At 45.1% G+C, this 24,134-nt stretch overlaps 1 protein-coding gene across 1 annotated transcript in view; it reads left to right on the top strand.

Moving 5' to 3' along the window:
* sms (spermine synthase) overlaps positions 1 to 7,710 on the top strand; it is a 62,213-nt gene extending 54,503 nt beyond the window's left edge. Inside the window, exon 11 of the mRNA XM_080204103.1 lies at positions 5,676 to 7,710. Within this exon, the coding sequence (XP_080060229.1) occupies positions 5,676 to 5,706 (31 nt within the window). The 3' untranslated portion in view covers positions 5,707 to 7,710. The remainder of the gene's footprint in view (positions 1 to 5,675) is intronic.
* The last annotated feature ends 16,424 nt before the right edge of the window (positions 7,711 to 24,134 follow it).

Raw genomic sequence — 24,134 nt, 5'->3', positions numbered from 1 at the left:
CTGAAAGACTCTTGTATCTTGATAAAGAGTAAGTTGTGAGGAGGATATAAAGAATCTGCAATGTGATATAGATTAAGTATAACCTGGGAAAATGTGGGGCTGTCCACTTTGGCAGGGTGAATAGAAAATTGTAGAAAGGTGAATTACAAAAAGCCAGTATATAGGAGCAGTAAGCAAGTGGGAAGGCAAATTGAATGTTGACCTTTATAAGGGGGTTGGAGCATATAGAAATAGGGAAACCTTGCTACAGTTATACAGGACATTGGTGATATTGTGCCTGGAGTACTTTGCACAGAGTTATAATTTGCTTCAAGTAAAAACCTTCTGATTAGGTCTTAAGGCATGTGCAAAAATTAGTGATGAAAATACATTGAAAGATTTTGTTTGAAGTCAATAGCCCTATTAAATGTGAAATTCATGATATCCTGCTGTTGAGCCAGGTATGTTTTGATGACTTATTCATTTTGATGAAATTGTTTGGAAGACTTGCATTAGTGGTTTTCTTCATCAGTGTTACATCTTTTCAGACCCTTCCCAGATCCAAGTGGGATTAGTACTGTAACTTCTAGTAAACTGAGCAATTTAGTAATCTGAGGCTGTTTTAATGCAACTTGTCTTCAATATTAGTATTGGCTTTGGCTCGCATTGAGTGTGAACTTAAAGCCATAGTTGTAGATCAACTTTATTTGATTTGGCACAGAGAAAGAATAGTTTTTACAATACATGTCAAGCTTTCTCCCCAAGGTGGTTTCTGAAGTTAGTTCTAAATTGTGAAATTCTTCCCTTATTTTAACTATTACTTCAATCACAAAAGTAAATTGAAGCTATATCAAGAAGCAGACAATTTGGCATGCTCAGTTTTTGTCAGCTTGAACAGAGTTCATATTGTTTTCTGATATTCAACCCTTTTCATTCATCTGTCTATATAATATTATCATGAATATTGACTATTTCTCCCTCAACCGTTAACATTTACAATCTGTCAACTGTTTGAAGAAGTTTCTCCTACCCTCTTCGAAATTTCTTGTACCTATGGCACCTCATTGTTGACCACCTCAATTACTGTGCATTCTGCTCCCATCTCATCCTTTACAGCATTTTAAATCTTGTATCACATCACCAAGTTATCTGGATTGTGTAACTAAAATAAACTTGGCTTTTTAAAAGTCTTTATATTTGCATTTCTTACCAAGTTCAGCTGTATGAATGGGCATTGTGCCATCTATACATAATGCTGGGATTGCAACGGACTGGCTTCTTGTGAAGTCCTTTATTCTGTCACCAAGCTAAACTCAAAGTAGTTAGTGTCCTGTGTTACAGCTACTGTTTTTTTTAATTGTTGTCATGTGAATAATTGTTGAGGCTCATTTAAAAGCCACTTCACATACTCCCCTAGCTATCGTTCTTTCTGAGCGAAGGATGTGGAGACCCTGGAGAGAGTGCAGAGGTGGTTTACCAGGATGCTGCCTGGTATGGAAGGACTGGGTTATGAGGAAAGATTGGGTAAATTGAGGCTGTTTTCCTTAGAAAGACGGAGAATGAGGGGGGGATCTAATATTCTTCACTGCCAAGTAAGGTGGTGGAGGCAGGCACGCTGGACTTGCTTAAGGTGTACTTAGACACATGAGCGAAATAGGGATGGAAGGTTATAGGGGACTGTTTTAAATAAGGATCAGAGCCTCGGGACGTTCCTGGAAATCAACTGTTACATGTGTTGATGTTTTTCTCTTACTCCATAGGTGCGTCAGTCCACCTTGTTGTCTAACAAGGGGCGTACACGTGGTGGGTCGTGCATGGGCTGCTCTTGGATGTTTCAAGAGTAGCCTAGTACTTCGTGTCACTTGTGTACGCTTAAACTGGACCAGCAGATGGGCACCACAACAGCTCAGTGACTATCACTGTTTGCTGTGCAGATACATGGATTTGGGCCAGTATCTGTGGGAGTTTGCGCATTCTCCCTGTGGTTGCGTGGGTTTCCTCTGGGTGCTCCAGTTTCCTCCCACACCCCAAAGATGTGCTCTTAGGCTGATTGGTGTAACAAATTGTCCCTAAATTATTCTCCCCTCAATTTGGTTTCCACTGTGGGCGCCATAAGCATAGACAAGGGTCAAAGGTGGAAGAGGAAAAGCACATTGTTAAAATGGCGGCGTGGGCTCGTTGGGCAGAAGGGCCTGTTTCCTGTGCTGTGGCGTTCTTTGTATGTAAAATGAGGATCATTTTTGTCTGGGTAAGGCAATCAGGAGCAGCTCCAGAAAATAATCCCAAAGGCTAATCGAATGCTGAACTTTACATCTGGAGTCTGAGGGTGTCAGAGACACAACATAGCTGCATAAAGTTTCGGTCAGATCACAGTTGCAGTGTTCTGTTCAGTTCTGGGGCTTTGGAGCAATTTGTTGACTTTGGAGGGAGTGCAGTGTAGACTTAACTTAACCACTGGAGTCCAGTCCTTCTGATATGAGAAGAGATTAAGTAACCTAGGGTTCTATTCCCTGGAATTGAGAAGATTAGTGATTGATATGATCACAGTTTTCAGGATATTAAGGTAAACTGATAGGAAAGAGAAAGAAAAGATATTTCTGCAGATTGAGAAGACTGGGATGAGAGGACGTAAAAGATTTGAGTCAGACTGTACAGGTGTAATTTTACACCCAAACAGTGGCAGAAGTTTGGAACTTGCCTCCACAAGTGGCAATTGGCAATGAAGTTGATGAGACTTCTGCTATTCAGTGGTATTAAGGGATGCAAGGCAAAATTGAGTACATAGGTCGCAAATCAGCCATGATCTCACTGAATGAAAGAATTGGCTTGTGGGGTTTAATGGCTGCCTCCTGTTCCGATATCCTTCAGAAGACTCCAGAACATTTACCAAGTATTCTTACTGATTACATTTGACCACAACACAAGACCATCCTTTTGGCAGAACTGTTCTGATGGTGAAGGCTAATTTGATTTACTTGAACACTAGCCATTATTATGAGAGAACTGTGATGTAATGCAATTTTTTTGTGGTTGCTTAGTCTTCTACCAAATTTTGCCATGTTCCTGCAGCAAACTTCCAAATTTTTTGGTAAATTTGTGCCTATTCTGTATAGTGCACCTGTGCCCTCCAGTAACTCTTTTCTCTTTCAATCTGTGCTGGGTTCTTACATAGACTTGAATGAGGTGACAGATTGTCTGTTGGATTATCTACACCATGAATGGCTATTCCAACTCACCAAGTTCCATTGACCCCCTAAAGCTTTAGCGTTCCCTTCCATTTTCCTCGCAGAACAAGGTCTACATCAATAATCTGGATCTTTCCTACGTGCGCTTCATTAGCGTACAGTATTTACATGAGCATGCAAGTTTTCTAAATTCCTTCCTGTGTGTATTTTAGAAACTGAAATGTCCCAGAGCTGCTACTGGCATGGACCTTGCTCTTCAGTATCTCGTATCTTTGTTTATGCCTTCTCCAAGCTCACTTTGTTCCTGAGGCCAACAGCTGTTCTCTGAACTTTGGTTTTACTGAGGCGCCCAGATTGTTGACCATGTTGTCACATCCCAAAACTATGTCCACTTTTCCACCAATCTCTCCAGTATGAATCTCTCCAGTTAGGTGAAACAGCCTTGATCAAAGCCAGAAATTATATTCTTGTTGTAGCTTGTTGCTCTCCTGCAACACTCTCTCCAGCTTGGAAGTGCTATCCTCTGGTGCCAGAGCATCACCAATAACTCATCTTTGAATCTCTTCAGCATTACCTCCTGGAGACCTATCCTTGTGCCACTCTGCCTTTCCATATATCCATGGCTATTTGCTAACATCAGGATACTTGGAATCCACTTCCATGTGTAGGTTGCTGTCTCTACTACCTTCCTCAACCCCGACGCTGCCTCTAACATCACCACCTCCAGCCTGGCTTCAGTCTGTCTGCTGCTCAAGCCCCATATCCATAACTGTCATCTCCAGATTCCACTATTCCAATGCCATGTTTCCTGCACCAATTCAATTCATCCAAATCTCTTCCAGCCACATTACCATCCAAAACTCTTCTACCCATATATTAACCTTTGTCAAGTCTTGCTCTCTTGTCCTATATATTCTCTCATTCTCTCAACAGCAACAAATAGCATTTATATAATTCTTTAACATAGCTTGTGATAATTTACTATGTCAGAGAATTATCAAACGAAATTTGACACTAAGCCACAGGAGAAGAGAGCTGATGACCAAAATCTTGGATAAGACATAGACATCAAAAAGCATCTCAAAGGAGTAATCAATGGTGGGGAGGTTTAGGGAGGAAATTCTAGAGTTCACAGCCTCGAGGTGGAATAGTTAAAATCGGAGATACTCAAAATGGTAGAGTTAGAGGAGCTCAGTTATGAATGTTGTCACGCTGGAGGAGATTAGAGATAGGGAGGGAGGATCGGGAAGGGTTTTCAAAACAGATGAGAATTTCAAAGTTGAGGTGTTGCTTAATACATAGAAACATAGGAGGGGGATTCAGCCTTTTGAGCTTACTGTACCATTCAACATGACCGTGGCTAATCCTCTATCTTAGTATCATACGCTCATGCTTTTTCCATATCTCTTGACACCTTTAGAATCTAGCAATGTTTCCTTAAATATATTCAGTAACTTGGCTTCCATAGCCTTCTGTGGTAGAGAATTCCATAGGCTCACCATCCTCTAAGTGAAGAAATTTCGCCTCATCTAAGTCCTAACTATCCTACCTGGTATCCTGAGGCTAGGGGACACCACCCAGAAGAAACAGCATCTCTACATCTAGTCCTGTCATAATTTTATACATTTCAATAAGATCCCCCTCATTCTTCTTAACTCCATTGAATACAAGCCCAGTCAACCTAACCCCTCTGCACGACAATTCTGCCATCCCTGGAATCAGTCTGGTGAACCTTCACTACTCTCCTTCCATGACAAATATATCCTTCCTTGAGTAAGGAGATCAAAACTGCACAACCCTCCAGGTGTAGTCTCACCAAGGTTTTGTACAGCTGCAGTAAGACATCCTTGCTCCTGTACTCTTGCAATGAAAGCCAATATGCCATTTGCCTTCCTAACTGCATGCTGTATCTTTTAGTCCCATTAATTTCTCCAAGACTTTTTCTTGTAATACTAATTTTGTTCAATTCCTTCTCAAACTTCCTTGCGTGTTATCTTTGTCTAACCTTGTGTCTGTGCTCAGTCCCATTCTGATTCTGTAATTCCTCAGAAGTCTGTTGCTCCAGTTTTGTTCCTTCTCCATCCCTTTGCACTACCATTATCTGTTATGTCTTCAGCTGGCTAAGCCCGAAACTCTTTCATTAAGACTCTTTAATTCCCAACTTTTTGACCAAACTTTAGTTTATCTATCGTAATATCCCCTTCCTGGCTTAGAATCCATTTTTGCATCTGTGAAATGCTTTGGGATTTCTTTCTATTGAAAATTGTTCATAAATGCAGGTCATTGTTGCAATCCAGTTAAATCATTTCACTTGATCAACTGCACTATACATACTGTCACTATCCTACTTTAAATATGCCCATTTTTTGCTTCCTTGCTATTTGTCAGAATGTCACCAAATTTCATTTTATTTTAGCAATGCTTTCAAAGTGTGGTCTTTAATCTTAAATATTGAGATGTAAAGATATTGATTGTGTAAAACTGTTTGTTTTCCTTAAGCTCCTTGTTCAGATGGGTGTTCTACACAGTTTGGAAAAAGTAGAACGTTTCTTGATAACACATTGCGAGTTGTCATTTTATAAAAATCAATAAAATTCTTAAGGATGGCAGGGCTTTGTGCTGCATGATGCTTTTTAGCTTGCACCTTGGTGCATGCTCTTTCTCAAATTGAAGAAATGCTGTGTACTTGCATCAAGGCTGCTGGCTGAGGTTTCTTGCATTGTGCTGTGACGCGACTTCTCATTTCAGGAAAGTTGCAACTTGTATATTTTGCTGGGATGTTTGTTTTAATAATGGTTAAGTCATTTACATTTTAAATAGAAGTGCAAAAGGCAAAATGCTGACTGCATTGGACTTCTGAATGTTGCTAAATGTGAATCTCGATCTTTTACTTTGTGGATGTGTTAAAGGCAAATTCACAATTTGTGTTCGGTGGGTGATGTTTTATTCCAGTTAAGTTTTTACCTTGATTGTCTTTGCATCTTTCATCCTGCGGTATCGTACTCATGTCAACCATAGTTTGGACATTGATTTTTTTAATTTATTTGTTTTGTTTTCAGAATAAACACAAATGTTGTTGTTATTTTGGTATAAGCTTATTACTGTAGCTTTTTGAATGGGGTAATAAGAAAATGTTGAGTACCGCATATACGGAAAGAGGGAATCATTGTTTGGACCTTGTTTTCTCTTTCAATGTATGAACATTCATTTGCTGTTATTGTCTAGGGAAGTTGCTAATATTAGGATGACTATTTATTTATACATTAATCACAGCAGAACTGTTTTCCTTTCTGCCAGAGTCAAAACATTTTCACTTAACGCTACTGAGAACTGAGCAACCTCCTGTCAGTATTTATTTTGGTTAGGATATGAATGAGTAACAGGTTAGAATGAATCATCCTAACTGTAAATTTATCATTTTTAAAAATGCACCAGTGATATTTCTGTAGGGCATGGGAACAATAACAATTTTTTTGAAATGGGTCTAAGCTCCAAGGAGACTTAGCAAACATGAAGCTTTTGAATCAAATACAGTAAAGCTTCACTATCTGTTCCTTGTAATGGCAGTTTATCATCTGTCAGCATTCACATTTACCCGACCACCTGTGTACTTTAATCAAATCCCAGTCACTCAGTCAGGGCAAACTACTCAGCTAATCTTGTAAGTCCTGCCAATGGTGTAGAGTTTCATTAGCAGTGAGTGTGGGTCAGGGATTCATGGTTATTGTGTCGAGTTATATCTCTAACCCAAATGTAGATATACCCTATACCTACATCACAGCCTCATTGAACAGCCCTGAAAAGTAAGCACTGAGCCACCATCTTTTCCATTTGGAAAATACTTGCGAAGAAGAATATTGAATCAACTATTAAACGTAGCAATCTTAATGGTCGGAGCTTTTTTCTTTAAACTGACCTCTGCATTTTGCGAAAATGCCGAGTGAAGTTGAGAACCAGAATTGATTTCTGTTTGGGGAAATTAAGAAGGCTAAGGTCAGGATTGCAGGAGGATGTTTTCTTCATGAAAAATCATGGGTTTTCAATACTGTTTTAGCAATAGAAATTTGAAAATTCAAGCAGTGAACTTGTATCCTATTTTAGCCTGGTACAACAATATTATTTGCTAGGCATTGCCCTAGTTTCTGCAGGCTTTCCCTTGTAGCATCAGTCTGAAAAAATTACTTCGAATGAGAACAACGCAGACAATAATTCTCATGTTTCTGAAACACCTTCTACATGTCAGGCAATTGGCAACTGCGCACAGAACAGTTGAGATTTTTAATTTTGAACCTTTGCACTAAATGCTGCTCCCACTGTGTAGAACTGTGAACTGGTGCAGTAGCACAAGAGTTTATAATGGAATTATCAACGGCAATTTAGTTCTGTAGTTTTAAAGAAGTGCAGTAAACCTTACAATAAAGTCTTCACAAATTGATTTTTTGTTTCCTTTTAAGCTTGTTGAAGTGTGTGTATATCGACATTGATGAAGAATTTTAAGGCTACTTTGCAGCATTGTATCCTACCTATAAACTGTTTTAAACCAAAACCACATTGCAGCCTTTCTCATTTGTTTCTTTCCTGTGTAAACTGTGTGTTATCTCTCTCCAGGTTTGAAATGCAAGTGTCATTTATAATATCAGAATGTCCCAGCATCAGAACAAACAAAACCAACTTAAGCTTGGTGGTCTTACAGTATCTCACAGTCAAAGATACCCCACTGACCTTTCAGTGTAGTTCATGCTTTGGCCGTTCCAAGATACTAATATGCTTCTGTGGCTTGTTTCCTGTTGGAGGTGATTAATAGCTATTGATAAATGGAGAACCATTGGTATAAAATTTAAAGTGCCCCTGATAATTGGTTGCACACACTAATTAGTAGTAATTGCTGGCCATTATTATCTGGTGAATTATTGCACTATCTGTCTACTCTTGATCATCACTAAAGTGTGATTGAGTGTGCTATCAAGCAACACTTAGAACCTGCTAACAATTCTTGCTTTGAGTTAGGTTGGGCATTCAGAAACATGACAAAAAATAGCTCTGTTTCTATCTGCCTTGGATATCAAGGCAGCATTTGGCTGAACGAGGTACAGAGTAGCCCCTGTAAAGTTGAAGTCAATGGCTGTAAGGACTTCGGAGGGGAGAGTTGTTGGGGAAGAAGGGGTTGGATCACAAGAATATTAATACAGAAACTCAACTAATACGCTGGGGACCCAGATTTGATTTCCACCATGGCAGATGGTGGAATTCAAATTCCACCAAAAAAATCTGGAATTAATCTACTGATGACTGATTGTCAGGAAAAACCCATCTGGTTCACAGATGTCCTTTAAGCAAGGAAATCTGCCGTCTTTATGGATGGCACAGTGGTTAGCACTGCTGCCTCACAGTGCCAGGGACCTGGGTTCAGTTCCAGCCATGATCTTATTGAATGGCGGGGCAGGCTCGAAGGGCTAGATGGCCTACTCCTGCTCCTATTTCTTATGTTCTTATGTTCTCAGGTCACTGCTTGTGTGGAGTTTGCAAATTCCCTTTGTGTCTGTGTGGGTTTCCTCCAGGTGCTCTGGTTTCCTCCAATAGTCCAAAGATGTGCAAGTTAGGTTGACTGGCTGTGATAAATTGACCCCTAGTGTCAGGGCTTAGCAGGATATGTATGTGGGGCGATGAGAATTGGGCCTGGATATGATTGTGGTCAGTGCAGACTCGATGGGTCAAATGGCCTCCTGCACGTAGGGATTCTATGATTAACTGACCTACATTTGACTCCAGAGCCACAGCAATGGGATTGATTCCCAACTGCCCTTGGGCAGCTAGGGATGGGTAATAAATGCTGGCCAGTCAGTGATACCTGTGTCCCACAAATGAATTTTTTTTAAAAAGTTCCTCAGAATAATATCCTAGGCCCAACCATCTTCAACTACTTCATCAATGACCTTTCAACATCAGGTCAGAAGTGGGAATATTTGCAGGTGACTGCACAACTTTCAGTACCATTGGTGACTTCTGAGGTGCTAAAGCAATCCAAGCAAGAGAAGTGATTGCAGAGCCTCTGGCTCTGATCTTCAGGTCGTCGTTGGCCTCTGGTATAGTACCGGAAGATTGGAGGTTAGCGAATGTTGTCCCATTGTTTAAGAAGGGGAACAGAGACTTCCCCGGGAATTATAGACCGGTGAGTCTCACTTCTGTTGTGGGCAAGGTTTTAGAAAAAATTATTCGGGATAGGATTTATAGTTATTTGGAGAGTAAAGAATTGATTGGAGATAGTCAGCATGGTTTTGTGGCGGGTAGGTCGTGCCTTACTAACCTTATTGAGTTTTTTGAGAAAGTGACCGAAGAGGTGGATGGGGGTAAGGCAGTGGACGTGGTGTATATGGATTTTAGTAAGGCGTTTGATAAGGTTCACCATGGTAGGCTTCTGCAGAAAATGCAGGTGTATGGGATTGGGGGTGATCTAGGGAATTGGATCAGGAATTGGCTAGCGGATAGGAGACAGAGGGTGGTGGTTGATAGTAAATATTCATCATGGAGTTCGGTTTCGAGTGGTGTGCCTCAGGGATCTGTTTTGGGGCCACTGCTGTTTGTAATTTTTATTAATGATCTGGATGAGGGTATAGTTGGGTGGATTAGTAAGTTTGCTGATGACACCAAAGTCGGAGGTGTGGTAGATAGTGATGAAGGGTGTCATAGTTTGCAGGAAGACTTGGACAGGTTGCAGAGCTGGGCCGAGAGGTGGCGGATGGAGTTTAATGCGGAGAAGTGTGAGGTAATTCACTTTGGTAGGAATAACAGATGTGTCGAGTATAGGGCTAACGGGAGGACTTTGAATAGTGTGGATGAGCAGAGGGATCTAGGTGTATGTGTACATAGATCCCTGAAAGTTGGGAGTCAAGTAGATAAGGTTGTTAAGAAGGCATACGGTGTCTTGGCGTTTATTGGTAGGGGGATTGAATTTAGGAGTCGCAGCGTCATGTTGCAACTGTACACAACTCTGGTGCGGCCGCACTTGGAGTACTGTGTGCAGTTCTGGTCCCCCCATTACAGGAAGGATGTGGAGGCTTTGGAGAGGGTGCAGAGGAGGTTTACCAGGATGTTGCCTGGTATGGAGGGGAGGTCCTATGAGGAGAGGCTGAGGGATTTGGGGTTGTTTTCGCTGGAAAGAAGGCGGCTAAGAGGGGATCTTATTGAAACATATAAGATGATTAGAGGTTTAGATAGGGTGGATAGTAATAGTCTTTTTCCTCTGATGGAGAAATCTAGCACGAGGGGGCATGGCTTTAAATTAAGGGGTGGTAGTTATAGGACGGATGTCAGGGGTAGGTTCTTTACCCAGAGGGTGGTGAGGGATTGGAATGCCCTGCCTGCTGCAGTTGTAAATGCGCCTAGTTTGGGGGCGTTTAAGAGATCCGTGGATAGGTTTATGGACGAGAAGGGATTGGTTTAGGTTAGTGGGTCATTGTTTTGTAACTGGTCGGCGCAACATCGTGGGCCAAAGGGCCTGTTCTGCGCTGTTATGTTCTATGTCCAAATGTAGCAAGATTTGAACAATAATTGATTTTATGAAGGGTAGATCGTGCCTCACAAACCTTATTGAGTTTTTGAAAAGGTGACTAAAGAGGTGGATAAGGGTAAGGCAGTTGACGTGGTGTATATGGATTTTAGCAAAATGATTGATAAGGTTCCCCATGGTAGGCTATTGTAGAAAATGCAGATGCACGGGATTGATGGTGATTTAGCAGTTTGGATCAGGAATTGGCTAGTTGATAGAAGACAGAGGGTGGTGGTTGATGGGAAATGTTCAACCTGGAGTTCAGTTACAAGTGGTGTACCTCAAGGATCTGTTTTGGGGCCACTGCTGTTTGTCATCTTTATCAATGACCTAGATGAGGGTGTAGATGGATGGATTAGTAAATTTGCTGACGACACCAAAGTTGGAGTTGTCGACAGTGAGGATGGATGTTACAGTTTGCAGAGGGACATAGATAAGCTGCAGAGCTGGGCCGAGAGGTGGCAGATGGAGTTTAATACGGAAAAGGGAGAGATGATTCACTTTGGTAAGAATAACGAGTACAGAATATAGGGGCTAATGGAGGGACTCTTAGTAGTGTTGATGAGCAGAGAGATCTCGGGGTACATGTGCATAGCTCCCTGAAAGTTGGCACCCAGGTTGTAAGAAGGCGTACGGTGTGTTAGCTTTTATTGGTAGAGGGATTGAATTTCGGAGCTGTGAGGTCATGTTACAATTGTACTATGGTGCTGCCGCACTTGGAGTATTGCGTACAGTTCTGGTCGCTGCATTGTAAGAAAGATGTGGAGGCATTGGAAAGGGTGCAGAGGAGGTTTACCAGGATGTTGCCTGGTATGGTGGGAAGGTCTTATGAGGAAAGGCTGAGGTACTTGAGGTTATTTTCATTGGAGAGAAGAAGGTTACGAGGTGACCTGATTGAGGCATACAAGATGATAAAAGGATTGGATAGGGTGGACAGTGAAAGCCTTTGACCTTGGATGGTGATGGCTAATACAAGGGGACATAGCTTTAAATTAAGGGGTGGTAAGTATAGGATGGATGTCAGAGGTAGGTTCTTTACTCAGAGGGTAGTAAGGTTGTGGAATGCCCTGCCTGCAGCAGTTGTGGACTCACTAACTTTAAGGGCATTCAAATGGTCAGTGGATAGGCATATGGATAACATTGGAATAGTTTAGGTTAGAGGGTCATTAGATTGGTTCCACTGGTCAGCGCAACAGCAAGGGCAGAAGGGCCTGTACTGCGCTGTAGTGTTCTATCTATCTATCTATAATCTTGACATTCAATGGCATTATCATCACTGAATTATGCACCATCAACTAGTCAGCAACATTCCATGTCCTGTAAATTAATCTTTAAAAAGGGATCTTACCAACTTTAAACAAGTCAACCTCCACTTTTCTGAACGTTTCCTCATAAGACAACTCACTCACTCCAGGTGTCAATCTAGTAAACCTCCTCTGAACTGCCACCGATGTATTTTCATTCTTCTGTAAATAAGGAGTCTAAAACCGCACAAAGTATTTGCGATATGGTCCTACCAAGGCCCTATATAGCTGAAGTGTGACATCCTTATTATTTTATGCACTTGCTCCAATACTGAAGCAGCCGTGCTCATATGCCGCAAGACCTGGATAATGTTTCAACTCGGTCTGATAAGTGGCAATTAACATTCATGTTACACAGGTCTTGAGCAAAAACCCTCTCCAAAAATAGAGAATCTAACCATCTCTCCTTGGCATGGGCTACAATGACAAGCTATTGCTGAATTTCTCACTGTCAGTATTCTGAGTTAGCAGTAGTCAGAAACTCAACTGATTTAACTCTGACTACAGGTCAGAGGCTGGGGAATTTTGTGACTGGTGCCTCAGTGTCTGGATCCCTGTAAGACTTTACAGCATCTACAAGTTAGGAGCGTGATGGAATGCTCATCACTTGCCTGGATGAGTGCCACCCCATCAACATTCAAGAGTTCAATATCACCCAGAACAAAGCAGCCATTTGGCCCTGTTAAGTCTAGAAGCTAGAGTTTCCTGTGCATTGATCTGCATGATATATTGAGAGAGTCATTAGCAAAGATTATAGGGTCTTAGGAAGAGGTATTGTTTACAAGAAGATGGGGTCTTAGAGAAAGGTATTGTCATCAAGGTTTACAGCATGGAAACAGGCCCTTTGGTCCAACTTGACCATGCTTGCCCAGTTTTTATCATTAATAAATTACCTGCTTTTGACCTATACCCCTCTATCCATTTTACCCATGTAACTGTCCAAATGCTTTTAAGACAAAATTTTACCTGTCTCTACTATTACTTCTGGCAGCTCCAGACACTCACCACTCACTTGTGTGAAAAGATTGCCCCTCTGAACCTTTTTGTGTCTCTCCCTTTTCACCTTAAACCTATGCCCTCTGGTTTTAAACTCCCCTACCTTTGGGAAAAGATGTTGACTATCTACCTTCTCGATGCCCCTCAATATTTTATAGACCTCTATAAGCTCGCCCCTAATCTTCCTACACTCTAGGGAAAAAGTTTCAGACTATTCAGCCTCTCCTTATAACTCAAACCATCAAGTCCTGGTAGCATCCTAGTAAATCTTTACTGTACTCTTTCCAGTTTAATAATATCCTTTCTGTAACAGGGTGACCAGAACTGCACACAGTACTTAGTGTTGCCTGACACGTACGACTTCAACAAGACGTCCCAACTCCTGTATTCAGTGTTCTGACCAAGCATGCTGAATGCCTTCTTCAACACCTGTCCATCTGTGACTCCTCTTTCAAGGAGTCTGTATTCTAGATCTCTTTGTTCTATAACTTTCACCAACGCCCCGCCATTAGCTGATTCACTCTACCAAAATGCATCACCTTGCATTTATCTAAATTAAACTCCCATCTGCCATTCATCAGCACACTGACTCAATTGGTCAAAATCCCATTGCAATCCTCGACAACCTTCTTCGCTGTCCACTATGCTGCCGATCTTGGTGTCATCTACAAACTACTAACCATGCCCCCTAAATTCTTATCCAAATCATTAATACAAATGACAAATAACAGAGGACTCAGTACTGATTCCTGAGGCACACAACTGACCATAGGCCTCCATTTTGGCAACAACCATCTACAACTACCCTGTCATTAAACCAGTTTTGTATCCAATTGGCTACCTCAACCTCACTGATTACTGGTAACAAATCAAAAACCGCAAACTGAATGCAACTCACTATAAACAAAATATTTCTTTTAGTTGCTGTTGAAATCTAAAACAGCACAAGCAACCAATCTAGAGGACTTTGGTAAAAGGTGGCAGCAGCTGTGGTCATAGGATTACACAAACTCAATTTACAAAATAATGATTGGAATGCAAGTCTTTACAGGGTAATTAAGTCTCAAAGATACAGACATTGTGATCACATCATGGTGAACATGGGGACCAGGAAGGGTAGTTGGTGTCAGCAATCTGGCGGGATTAGATTGAGGGAACAAGATGAGCTGAGAGAGGGCAAGAGGAGAGAAAGGTGAGAGTTCAGGGTTTGAGAGCAGGGTGGGTTGTTGGCCTAGGAGGAAGTTTATCCAGGCAGACTAGTGGCAGGGAGGGAAATGGCAGCTGATTGGATGGTCTTCTTAGTGACAGGTTGGTGAACGTCTTGCACTGACTGTCGCTGGCGAGTGGAGCGGAGCTTAATGATGACAGTGCATTGAAGAATAGACATTGGACGAGATTTTCTGATCCCAGTAGACTATTCAAAAATCTATTGATCTCGGGTGGGAATTTCCGGCCTTTGGTTGTGTACATCCAGAAAATCCCATCCATTATTTTTGCAATCTAGGATGGTCCTGGAACAATGAGTAGTTTTAGCAGACACGAGTTGAACCCAATAGTGTTTCATGTGATCTAGTCAGTTGATGGCTAAGTCAGTTATCTACTGTATATATCTGCATCCCATGTACTTAAGAGAGTGATGATGAGAGTCTTACCAGGGGGAGAGATGAGAGTAAATTATGGTTTTATTAAGGAACACAATATCAAAGGTGCAGGTGATGTTTAGCAAATCAGTAACTGCGAAATATCTGAGAAGGGGATGATAAGTACATACAGTAGCTGCAAATTCCAAAGGCTACATGGTTTAGATTTTGAAAATACAGTTGTAAATGAAGTGGGGGTGAAGACGGAGGAGGTAGGATTGAGGTACAGAAGGGAGTATGTGGGTGGTGAGTGATACAAGGAGGTGATCAGAGACTCCCATATTTTCCAATCACTTCAATTAGACTAGCAGTACCATGTGAGATGCTAAGGTTAAGTGAAAGGCTGTGAATATGGGTTGGGCTGTTAATTCAGAGGGTGAGATCAAAGGGGGATAAGAGAGCAGTGAATGCGAGAGGAGAGAGCGAGAGACTGATGGGTTCAGACAGAGCTTGAAGAGACAAAGGATGTAAAGTCATCCAGTACAGAGGCTGACGTAACAAAGTAGTGAGGAAATTCACCAAAGATCCTTAGACAGCACCTTCTAAACCCATAACCACTTCCATCTAGAAGGACAAGGACAGGAAATACATGGGAATACCACTATTGGAAGTTCCCCTCCAAGCCACTCACCATCCTGACTTGGAAACATATTGTCATTACTTTGCATTCACTGGGTCAAAATTCTGGAATTCTTTCCTTAACGTGGGTCAAGCCACAGTACGTGGACTACAGCATTTCAAGAAGGCAGCTCAGCATCACCTTCTCAAAAGCAACTAGGGATAGGCAATAGATGCTGACCAGACAGTAAAGCCCATGTCCCACAAATGAATAAAAAGGATATCTCCCTGGGAAATTTTTATCGTACGTGGGTGAGAGTGGAGAATAATGAGTTGAAATGAGAGGTGAGAAGGCTGGATTTAGATGAGATACTTAAAAGAGGAAAAAGTTCTAGAAGAGTTGGGTAGGAGCTGGAGGGGGGCGGTGTGCCAGTGTGAGCCAGTGGTAAGTGCCACACCACCACCATCATCTTGATGGGGCGAGTGGTGGAAGATGTAGTCAGCGGGAGGCTTCATTAAGGAGAAGGATGTCATCACCCCTCAGCCAGGTTTTTGTTAAGGCTGTGATGTTGACATGAGAGCAGGCACGCTGGACTTGTTTAAGGTTTACTTAGATCGGCACATGAGTGAAACAGGGATGGAGGGTTATATAAGACGGTTTTAAAAAGGGACAGAGCCTCAGGTCGATACTGGAAATGTAATAGTATATGTTGATGTTTTGTCTCTTTAATCCACAGGTATCGGTCCACCTTGTCTAACGAGGGGCATGCACACGATGGGTCATGCGTGGGCTGCTCTTGGATGTTTCGAGAGTAGCCTAGTCCTTCGTGTCGTTGTGTGCTTAAACTGGACCAGCAGATGGGCACCACAACAGCTCAGTGACTATCACTGCTATCTGTGCAGATACATGGATTTGGGCCAGTGTCTGTGGGAGTTTGCGCATTCTCCCTGTGGTTGCATGGGTTTCCTCCGGGTGCTCCGGTTTCCTCCCACACACCAAAGATGTGCTCTTAGGCTGATTGGTGTACCAAATTGACCCTACACTATTCTCCCCTGAATCTGGCTACAGTGGGGGTACCATTCACATACACACGGGGCAAGGTAGGTGTAGGAAAATGCTTTAAAATGGCGGCACGGGCTCGTTGGGCCGAAGGGCCTGTTTCCTGTGCTGGGTTGTTCTTTGTTCTTTGTTGATCATCCACAATAAATTCATGGATGGCGAGAGTCTCATTCAGCAGCATCTGGGCAGCCTGGAGGGAGACATAGAGAGAGGCTGATCCATTGGCAGAGATCACAGGGTCAGCAGTGAGTTGAACAAGAAGAAGTTTGGCAATATATGCCCTCAGTGGGCACACTTTGTGGGAGCTTGGGCAAGCAAGTGGGGTAGGAATTAGGATTGACTTAAAGAGATTCAGTGCCAAATGCCTTGATGGAGCCAATCAAAGAATGCCAAGATGAGTTTGGAGTGAAGATGTTGACTTATCTAAGAGGAAGTCAAACTTGGGACAGTGGAAGAGGAGCTAGAAGAGGAGTATTGAAAGAAGTAAAAACAAAACATTCTAGAAATGCACATGAGACAGTATCTATGAAGGGAGAAACAGTTAACCTTTCAGGTCAATAACCTTTCATCAGAACTGGCTCTTGAGAATTTGGGAAAGGAATGGAGAGGGAGGGAAGTACATCTGAGAGAAATGTGACAAGAAAGGAAGACTGAAAACAGAAAATCGATCGATAGACTGGGGTCTGGGGCAGCCGCTGGTTCAAAGCTTGAGTTATACAGTCAAAGTTATAGAGTAACTAGGATTTATAAAATTATGTCCTCAAATAGGAATTAAATGGATTTTGAATTTTGTTGGGATCGCCTTGGTGAAATAACAATGACATGGGAAAGAAAGATGGGGTTAATGAGCACCAATGAAAACCAGTGAAATGAGTGAAGTTCAGATGCAGTTTTGAGTATCAGGGAACATTCAGGTGGAAGAATTTCTGTAGGAATGGGGATCTGGGAGGTGTAGATAGTTGTAGGACAGATAGATGATACTGAAGTTGGAGAATACACAACCTCCAGAAGCTGCAGAGGTTGTTCTTCAGAGGCTGATATACTGATCAGGCTCAGCCAGGTACAGGTGCGGGGTACTGGGCACTGGTGAGGCCGCAGCTGGAGTACTGTGTGCAGTTTTGGGCCCTTACGCAACTTACACTTACGCAAGGATATTTTGGCCTTGGAGGGAATGCAGAGGAGGTTTACTAGGCTGATACCGGAGTTGAGGGGGTTGAGCTATGAGGAGAGGCTGAATAAACTGGGCTTGTACTCGTTAGAGTTTAGAAGAATGAGGGGAGATCTCATTGAGACGTATAAGATGATGAAAGGGATGGATAGGATAGAGGTGGAGAGACTCTTCCCGCTCAGAAAGGACAGTAGGACTAGAGGGCACAGCCTCAAGATAAAGGGGGGGCGGTTTAGAACGGAGTTGAGGAGGAACTTCTTCACTCAAAGGGTGGTGAATCTCTGGAATTCTCTGCCCGTTGAAGTGGTGGAGGCTGCCTCGCTAAATATTTTTAAGACGCGGGTTGATGGGTTTTTGATAAGAGAGGGGATTAAGGGTTATGGGGAGAGGGCGGGAATGTGGAACTGAGCCACGACAGATCAGCCATGATCTTATTGAATGGCGGGGCAGGCTCGAAGGGCTAGATGGCCTACTCCTGCTCCTATTTCTTATGTTCTTATGTTCTTATGCGGGCTTGGCCAGGTACAGGTACATTCTTGGCCAGGTACAGATGTGGGCTTGGCCAGGTACAGGCACGGGCACAGCCAGTGGGGGGAGAGAGAGAGTGTGTGTGAGCAGGCTGGGGGGAGAAGGAGAGAGTGTGGGGGCTGAGGAGATAGGAAGTGTGAGGGGGCTGTGGAGAGAGGTGAGGGGGCTGTGGGAGAGAGAGAAAGCATGAGGCCTGGGGAGAGAGGGAGAGAGTGTGAGGGCTGGGGAGAGGGAGAGAGTGTGAGGGCTGAGGGGAGAGGGAGGGAGTGTGAGGGCTGAGGGGAGAGGGAGAGAGTGTGAGGGCTGAGGGGAGAGGGAGAGAGTGTGAGGGCTGAGGGGAGAGGGAGAGAGTGTGAGGGCTGAGGGGAGAGGGAGAGAGTGTGAGGGCTGAGGGGGAGAGGGAGAGAGTGTGAGGGCTGAGGGGGAGAGGGAGAGAGTGTGAGGGCTGAGGGGAGAGGGGGAGAGTGTGAGGGCTGAGGGGAGAGGGAGAGAGTGTGAGGGCTGGGGAGAGAGGGAGAGAGTGTGAGGGCTGAGGGGAGAGAGGGAGAGAGTGTGAGGGCTGAGGGGAGGGGGGAGAGTGTGAGGGCTGAGGGGAGAGGGAGAGAGTGTGAGGGCTGAGGGGAGAGGGAGAGAGTGTGAGGGCTGAGGGGAGAGGGAGAGAGTGTGAGGGCTGAGGGGAGAGGGAGAGAGTGTGAGGGCTGAGGGGAGAGAGGAAGAGAGTGTGAGGGCTGAGGGGAGAGGGAGAGAGTGTGAGGGCTGAGGGGGAGAGGGAGAGAGTGTGAGGGCTGAGGGGAGAGGGAGAGAGTGTGAGGGCTGAGGGGAGAGAGGAAGAGAGTGTGAGGGCTGAGGGGGAGAGGGAGAGAGTGTGAGGGCTGAGGGGAGAGGGAGAGAGTGTGAGGGCTGAGGGGGAGAGGGAGAGAGTGTGAGGGCTGAGGGGAGAGGGAGAGAGTGTGAGGAAGCTGGGGGAAGAACAAAGAAAATTACAGCACAGGAACGGGCCCTTCGGCCCTCCAAGCCTACACCGACCATCCTGCCCGACTTAACTGAAACCCCCTACCCTCCGGGGACCCCTTTATCCCCATCTCATTCATGTACTTCTCAAGACGCCCCTTAAAAGTCACTACCGTATCCACTCCCACTACCTCCCTCCGTCAACGAGTCCCAGGCACCCACTACTCTCTGTGTAAAAAATCTGCCTCGTACATTTCCTTTAAACCTTGCCCCTCGCACCTTAAACCTGTGCCCTCTAGTAATTGACTCTTCCACCCTGGGGAAAAGCTTCTGACTATCCACTCTGTCCATGCCTCTCAATATCTTGTAGACTTCTATCAGGTCTCCCCTCAACCTCTGTTGCTCTAGTGAGAATAAACCAAGTTTCTCCAACCTCTCCTCATGGCTAATGCCCAGGCAACATCTTGGTTAATCTTTTCTCTACCCTCTCCAATGCCTCCACATCCTTCTGGTAGTGTGGTGGCCAGGATTGAACACTATATTCCAAGTGTGGCCTAACTAAGGTTCTATAAAGCTGCAACATGACTTGTCAATTTTTAAACTCAATACCCTGGCCGAGAGATGTGTGAGGGGCTGGAGAGAGAGAGACAGAGTGTAAGAGAGCTGCGGGAAGAGAGAGAGAGAGAGACTGTGAGAGGACTGGGGAGAGAGGGAGAGAGTGTGAGGGAGCTGGTGAGAGAATGAGTGTCATGGGCTGTGGAGAGGGAGTGAGTGTGAGGGGGGCGGTGGAGAGAGGGAGAGAGTGTGAGGGCTGGGGAGAGAGTGTGTGAGTGGCCTGGGTAGAGTTTGAGTGAGTGTGAGGGGGCTGAAGGGATACAGTCCCTGGAAGGATCGGGGGGTTTAATTCAGTCGGGCAGCATGGTTGGTGCAGGCTTGGAGGGCCGAAGGGCTGTTCCTGTGCTGTCATTTACTTCGTTCTTTGTTAGGTACAGGTCTGCGCTTTTCCAGATCTGCGCTTTTCCAGGTGTGGGCTTTTCCGGGTCTGGGCTTTTCCGGGTCTGGGCTTTTCCAGGTCTGCGCTTTTCCGGGTCTGCGCTTTTCCGGGTCTGGGCTTTTCCGGGTCTGGGCTTTTCCGGGTCTGCGCTTTTCCGGGTGCGGGCTCGGGGGTGTGCGTGCTCGGGGGTGTGCGTGCTCGGGGGTGTGCGTGCTCGGGGGTGTGCGTGCTCGGGGGTGTGCGTGCTCGGGGGTGTGCGGGCTCGGGGGTGTGCGGGCTCGGGGGGGTGCGGGCTCGGGGGTGTGCGGGCTCGGGGGTGTGCGGGCTCGGGGGTGTGCGGGCTCGGCGGGGTGCGGGCTCGGGGGTGTGCGGGCTCGGGGGTGTGCGGGCTCGGGGGGGTGCGGGCTCGGGGGGGTGCGGGCTCGGGGGGGGTGCGGGCTCGGGGGGGTGCGGGCTCGGGGGGGTGCGGGCTCGGGGGGGTGCGGGCTCGGGGGGGTGCGGGCTCGGGGGGGGTGCGGGCTCGGGGGGGTGCGGGCTCGGGGGGGTGCGGGCTCGGGGGGGTGCGGGCTCGGGGGGGTGCGGGCTCGGGGGGGTGCGGGCTCGGGGGGGTGCGGGCTCGGGGGGGTGCGGGCTCGGGGGGGTGTGGGCTTTTCCAGGTGTGGGCTCGCCCAGGTGTGGGCTCGCCCGGGTACAGCTACAGGCTTAGCAGCAGAGCTGTTGTGCTGGAAGAAGTTGTAAAGTTTGATTTGATTTGATTATTGTCACATGTATTAGTATAAAGTGGAAAGTATTGTTTCTTGCCTGCTATACAGAGAAAGCCACAATTAGGAAAGAAAAGGAGAGAGTGCAGAATGTAATGTTACAGCCATAGCTACGGTTAGAGAAAGATCTATTTAGTTTGAGGTAGGTCCATTCAAAAGTCTGATAGCAGCAGAGAAAAAGCTGTTTTTGAATCGATTGGTGCGTGATCTCAGACATTTAAATATTTTTTTCCCGATGGAAGAAGGCTGAAGAGAGTATGTCCGGGGTCTGTGATTATGTTGGCTGCTTTTCTGAGGTAGCGGGAAGTGTAGGTAATGCCATTGGATGGGCGGCTGGTTTGAGTGATGGACTGGGCTTCATTCGCGGCTCTCTGTAGTTCCTTGTGGTCTTGGACAGAGCAGGAGCTGTACCAAGCTGTCATACAATCAGAAAGAAGGCTTTCTATGGTGCATCTGTAGGGCATCTTATGGGCAGCACGGTAGCACAGTGGTTAGCACTGCCGCTTCACAGCTCCAGGGACCTGGGTTCAATTCCGATCACTGTCTGTGTGGAGTTTGCACATTCTCCTCATGTCTGTGTGAGTTTCCTCCGGGTGCTCCGGTTTCCTCCCACAGTCCAAAAATGTGCAGGTTGGGTTGTTTGGCCGTGCTAAAATTGCCCCTTAGTATCCTGGGATGCTTAGGTTAGAGGGGTTGGTGGGTAAAATATGTAGGGATATGGGGGTAGAGCCTGGGTGAGATTGTGGTCAGTGCAGACTCGATGGGCCAAAGGGCCTCTTTCTGCACTGTAGATTCGATGATCTATGATCTTCTATGAAGTTGGTGGGAGCTGTAGTGGACGTACTGAATTTCCTTAGTCTTCTGAGAAAGTAGAGGTGTTGGTGGGCTTTCTTAACTATAGTTGGTTCGCTGGTTAAAAAGAAAAAGGAGGCTTATGTCCGGATGAGACTTGAGGGCTCGGGTAGTGCACTAGAAAGCTTTAGATTGGCTAGGAGGGAGTTGAAGAGTGAGTTAAGAAGGGCTAAAAGAGGACATGAGAAGACTTTGGCTGATAGGATTAAGGAGAATCCTAAGGCACTCTATAGCTATGTTAAGAACAGAAGGTTGGTTAGGGCAAGATTGGGGCCAGTTAGAGACAGCAGTGGGAATTTGTGTGTGGAGCCGGAAGAGATTGGAGAGGCATTGAACCAATATTTCTCTTCGGTGTTCACGCAGGGGGACATAAATGTAGCTGTGGAGAACACTGGGTTACAGGGTTGTAAACTGGACAGTATTGCAGTTGATAAGGGGGATGTGCTGGATATTCTTGAGGGTTTGAAAATAGATAAGTCCCCTGGGCCGGATGGGATTTACCTTAGGATTCTCTGGGAGGCAAGAGAGGCGATTGCAGAGCCACTGGCTCTGATCTTCAGGTCGTCGTTGGTCTCTGGTATAGTACCGGGGGATTGGAGGATGGCAAATGTTGTCCCATTGTTTAAGAAGGGGAACAGAGACTTCCCCAGGAATTATAGACCGGTGAGTCTTACTTCTGTTGTGGGCAAGGTTTTAGAAAAAATTATTAGGGATAGGATTTATAGTTATTTGGAGAGTAATGAGTTGATTGGAGATAGTCAGCATGGTTTTGTGGAGGGTAGGTCGTGCCTTACTAACCTTATTGAGTTTTTTGAGAAAGGGACCAAAGAGGTGGATGGGGGTAAGGCAGTTGACGTGGTATATATGGATTTTAGTAAGGCGTTTGATAAGGTTCACCATGGAAGGCTTCTGCAGAAAATGCAGATGTATGGGATTGAGGGTGACTTAGGTAATTGGATCAGGAATTGGCTGGCGGATAGGAGACAGAGGGTGGTGGTTGATGGTAAGTATTCATCATGGAGTTCAGTTACAAGTGGTGTGCCTCAGGGATCTGTTTTGGGGCCACTGCTGTTTGTAATTTTTATAAATGATCTGGATGAGGGTATAGTTGGATGGATTAGTAAATTTGCTGATGACACCAAAGTCTGAGGTGTGGTAGATAGTGAGGAAGGGTGTCTTAGTTTACAGGGGGACTTGGACAAGTTGCAGAGCTGGGCTGAGAGGTGGCGGATGGAGTTTAATGTGGAAAAGTGTGAGGTAATTCACTTTGGCAGGAATAACAGATGTGTTGAGTATAGGGCTAACGGTAGGACTCTGAATAGTGTGGATGAACAGAGGGATCTAGGTGTATGTGTACATAGATCCCTGAAAGTTGGGAATCAAGTAGATAGGGTTGTTAGGAAGGCATACGGTGTCTTGGCGTTTATTGGTAGGGGGATTGAATTTAGGAGCCGCAGCGTCATGTTGCAACTGTACAAGACTCTGGTGCGGCCGCACTTGGAGTATTGTGTGCAGTTCTGGTCCCCACATTACAGGAAGGATGTGGAGGCTTTGGAGAGGGTGCAGAGGAGGTTTACCAGGATGTTGCCTGGTATGGAGGGGAGGTCCTATGAGGAGAGACTGAGGGATTTGAGGTTGTTTTCGTTAGAAAGAAGGCGGCTAAGAGGGGACCTTATTGAAACATATAAGATGATTAGAGGTTTAGATAGGGTGGACAGTGATAGCCTTTTTCCTCGGATGGAGAAAGCTAGCACGAGGGGGCATGGCTTTAAATTAAGGGGGGGTAGTTATAGGACGGATGTCAGGGGTAAGTTCTTTACCCAGAGGGTGGTGAGGGATTGGAATGCCCTGCCTGCTGCAGTTGTAAATGTGCCTAGTTTGGGGGCGTTTAAGAGATCCGTGGATAGGTTTATGGATGGAAAGGGTTTGGTTTAGGTTAGAGGGTCATTGCTTTTTAATTGGTCGGCACAACATCGTGGGCCGAAGGGCCTGTTCTGCGCTGTAATGTTCTATGTTCTATAGTGTCTGCATGGAGGGATCAGGACAGGTTTTTGCTGATTTGGACACCTAAAAACCTGAAACTCTCAAACATTTCTATTTTGTCCCCACTGATGCCCTCCACTATGCTTCCTGAAGTCGATGACTATCTCCTTCGTTTTGTTGACATTGAGGGAGAGATTATTGTTGTTGCACCAGTTCACCAGATTCTCTATCTCATTCCTGTACTCTGTCTCATCACTGTTCCTCGTGTCTGTGTGGGTTTCCTCCAGGTACTCTGTTTCCTCCCACGGTCCAAAGATGTGCAGATTAGGTTGATTGGCCATGCTAAGATTGCCTCTTAGTGTCCTGAGATGCGTAGGTTAAAGGGATTAGTGGGTAAATATGTCGGGATATGGGGGTAGGGCCTGGGTGGGATTGTGGTCACTGCAGACTTGATGGGCCTCTTTTAGCCCTGTAGGGTTTCTATGAGATCTGACCCACTACAGTGATGTCATTAGCAAACGTGAAAATGAATTTGGCGGGGAACTTGGCCACACAGTCATTGGTGAACAAAATTATTTCAAATATTGTAAAAGTGCGATCAATGTTTGATGGACATTGTTGTTAGAGTG

This window comes from Carcharhinus amblyrhynchos, chromosome 15, assembly GCF_965287045.1.
Source record: "Carcharhinus amblyrhynchos chromosome 15, sCarAmb.v2.hapA, whole genome shotgun sequence".
Taxonomy (NCBI): Eukaryota; Metazoa; Chordata; class Chondrichthyes; order Carcharhiniformes; family Carcharhinidae; genus Carcharhinus; species Carcharhinus amblyrhynchos.
The sequence above is the reverse complement of the archived record's forward strand: the minus strand, read 5'-3'. Positions and strand labels throughout refer to the sequence as shown.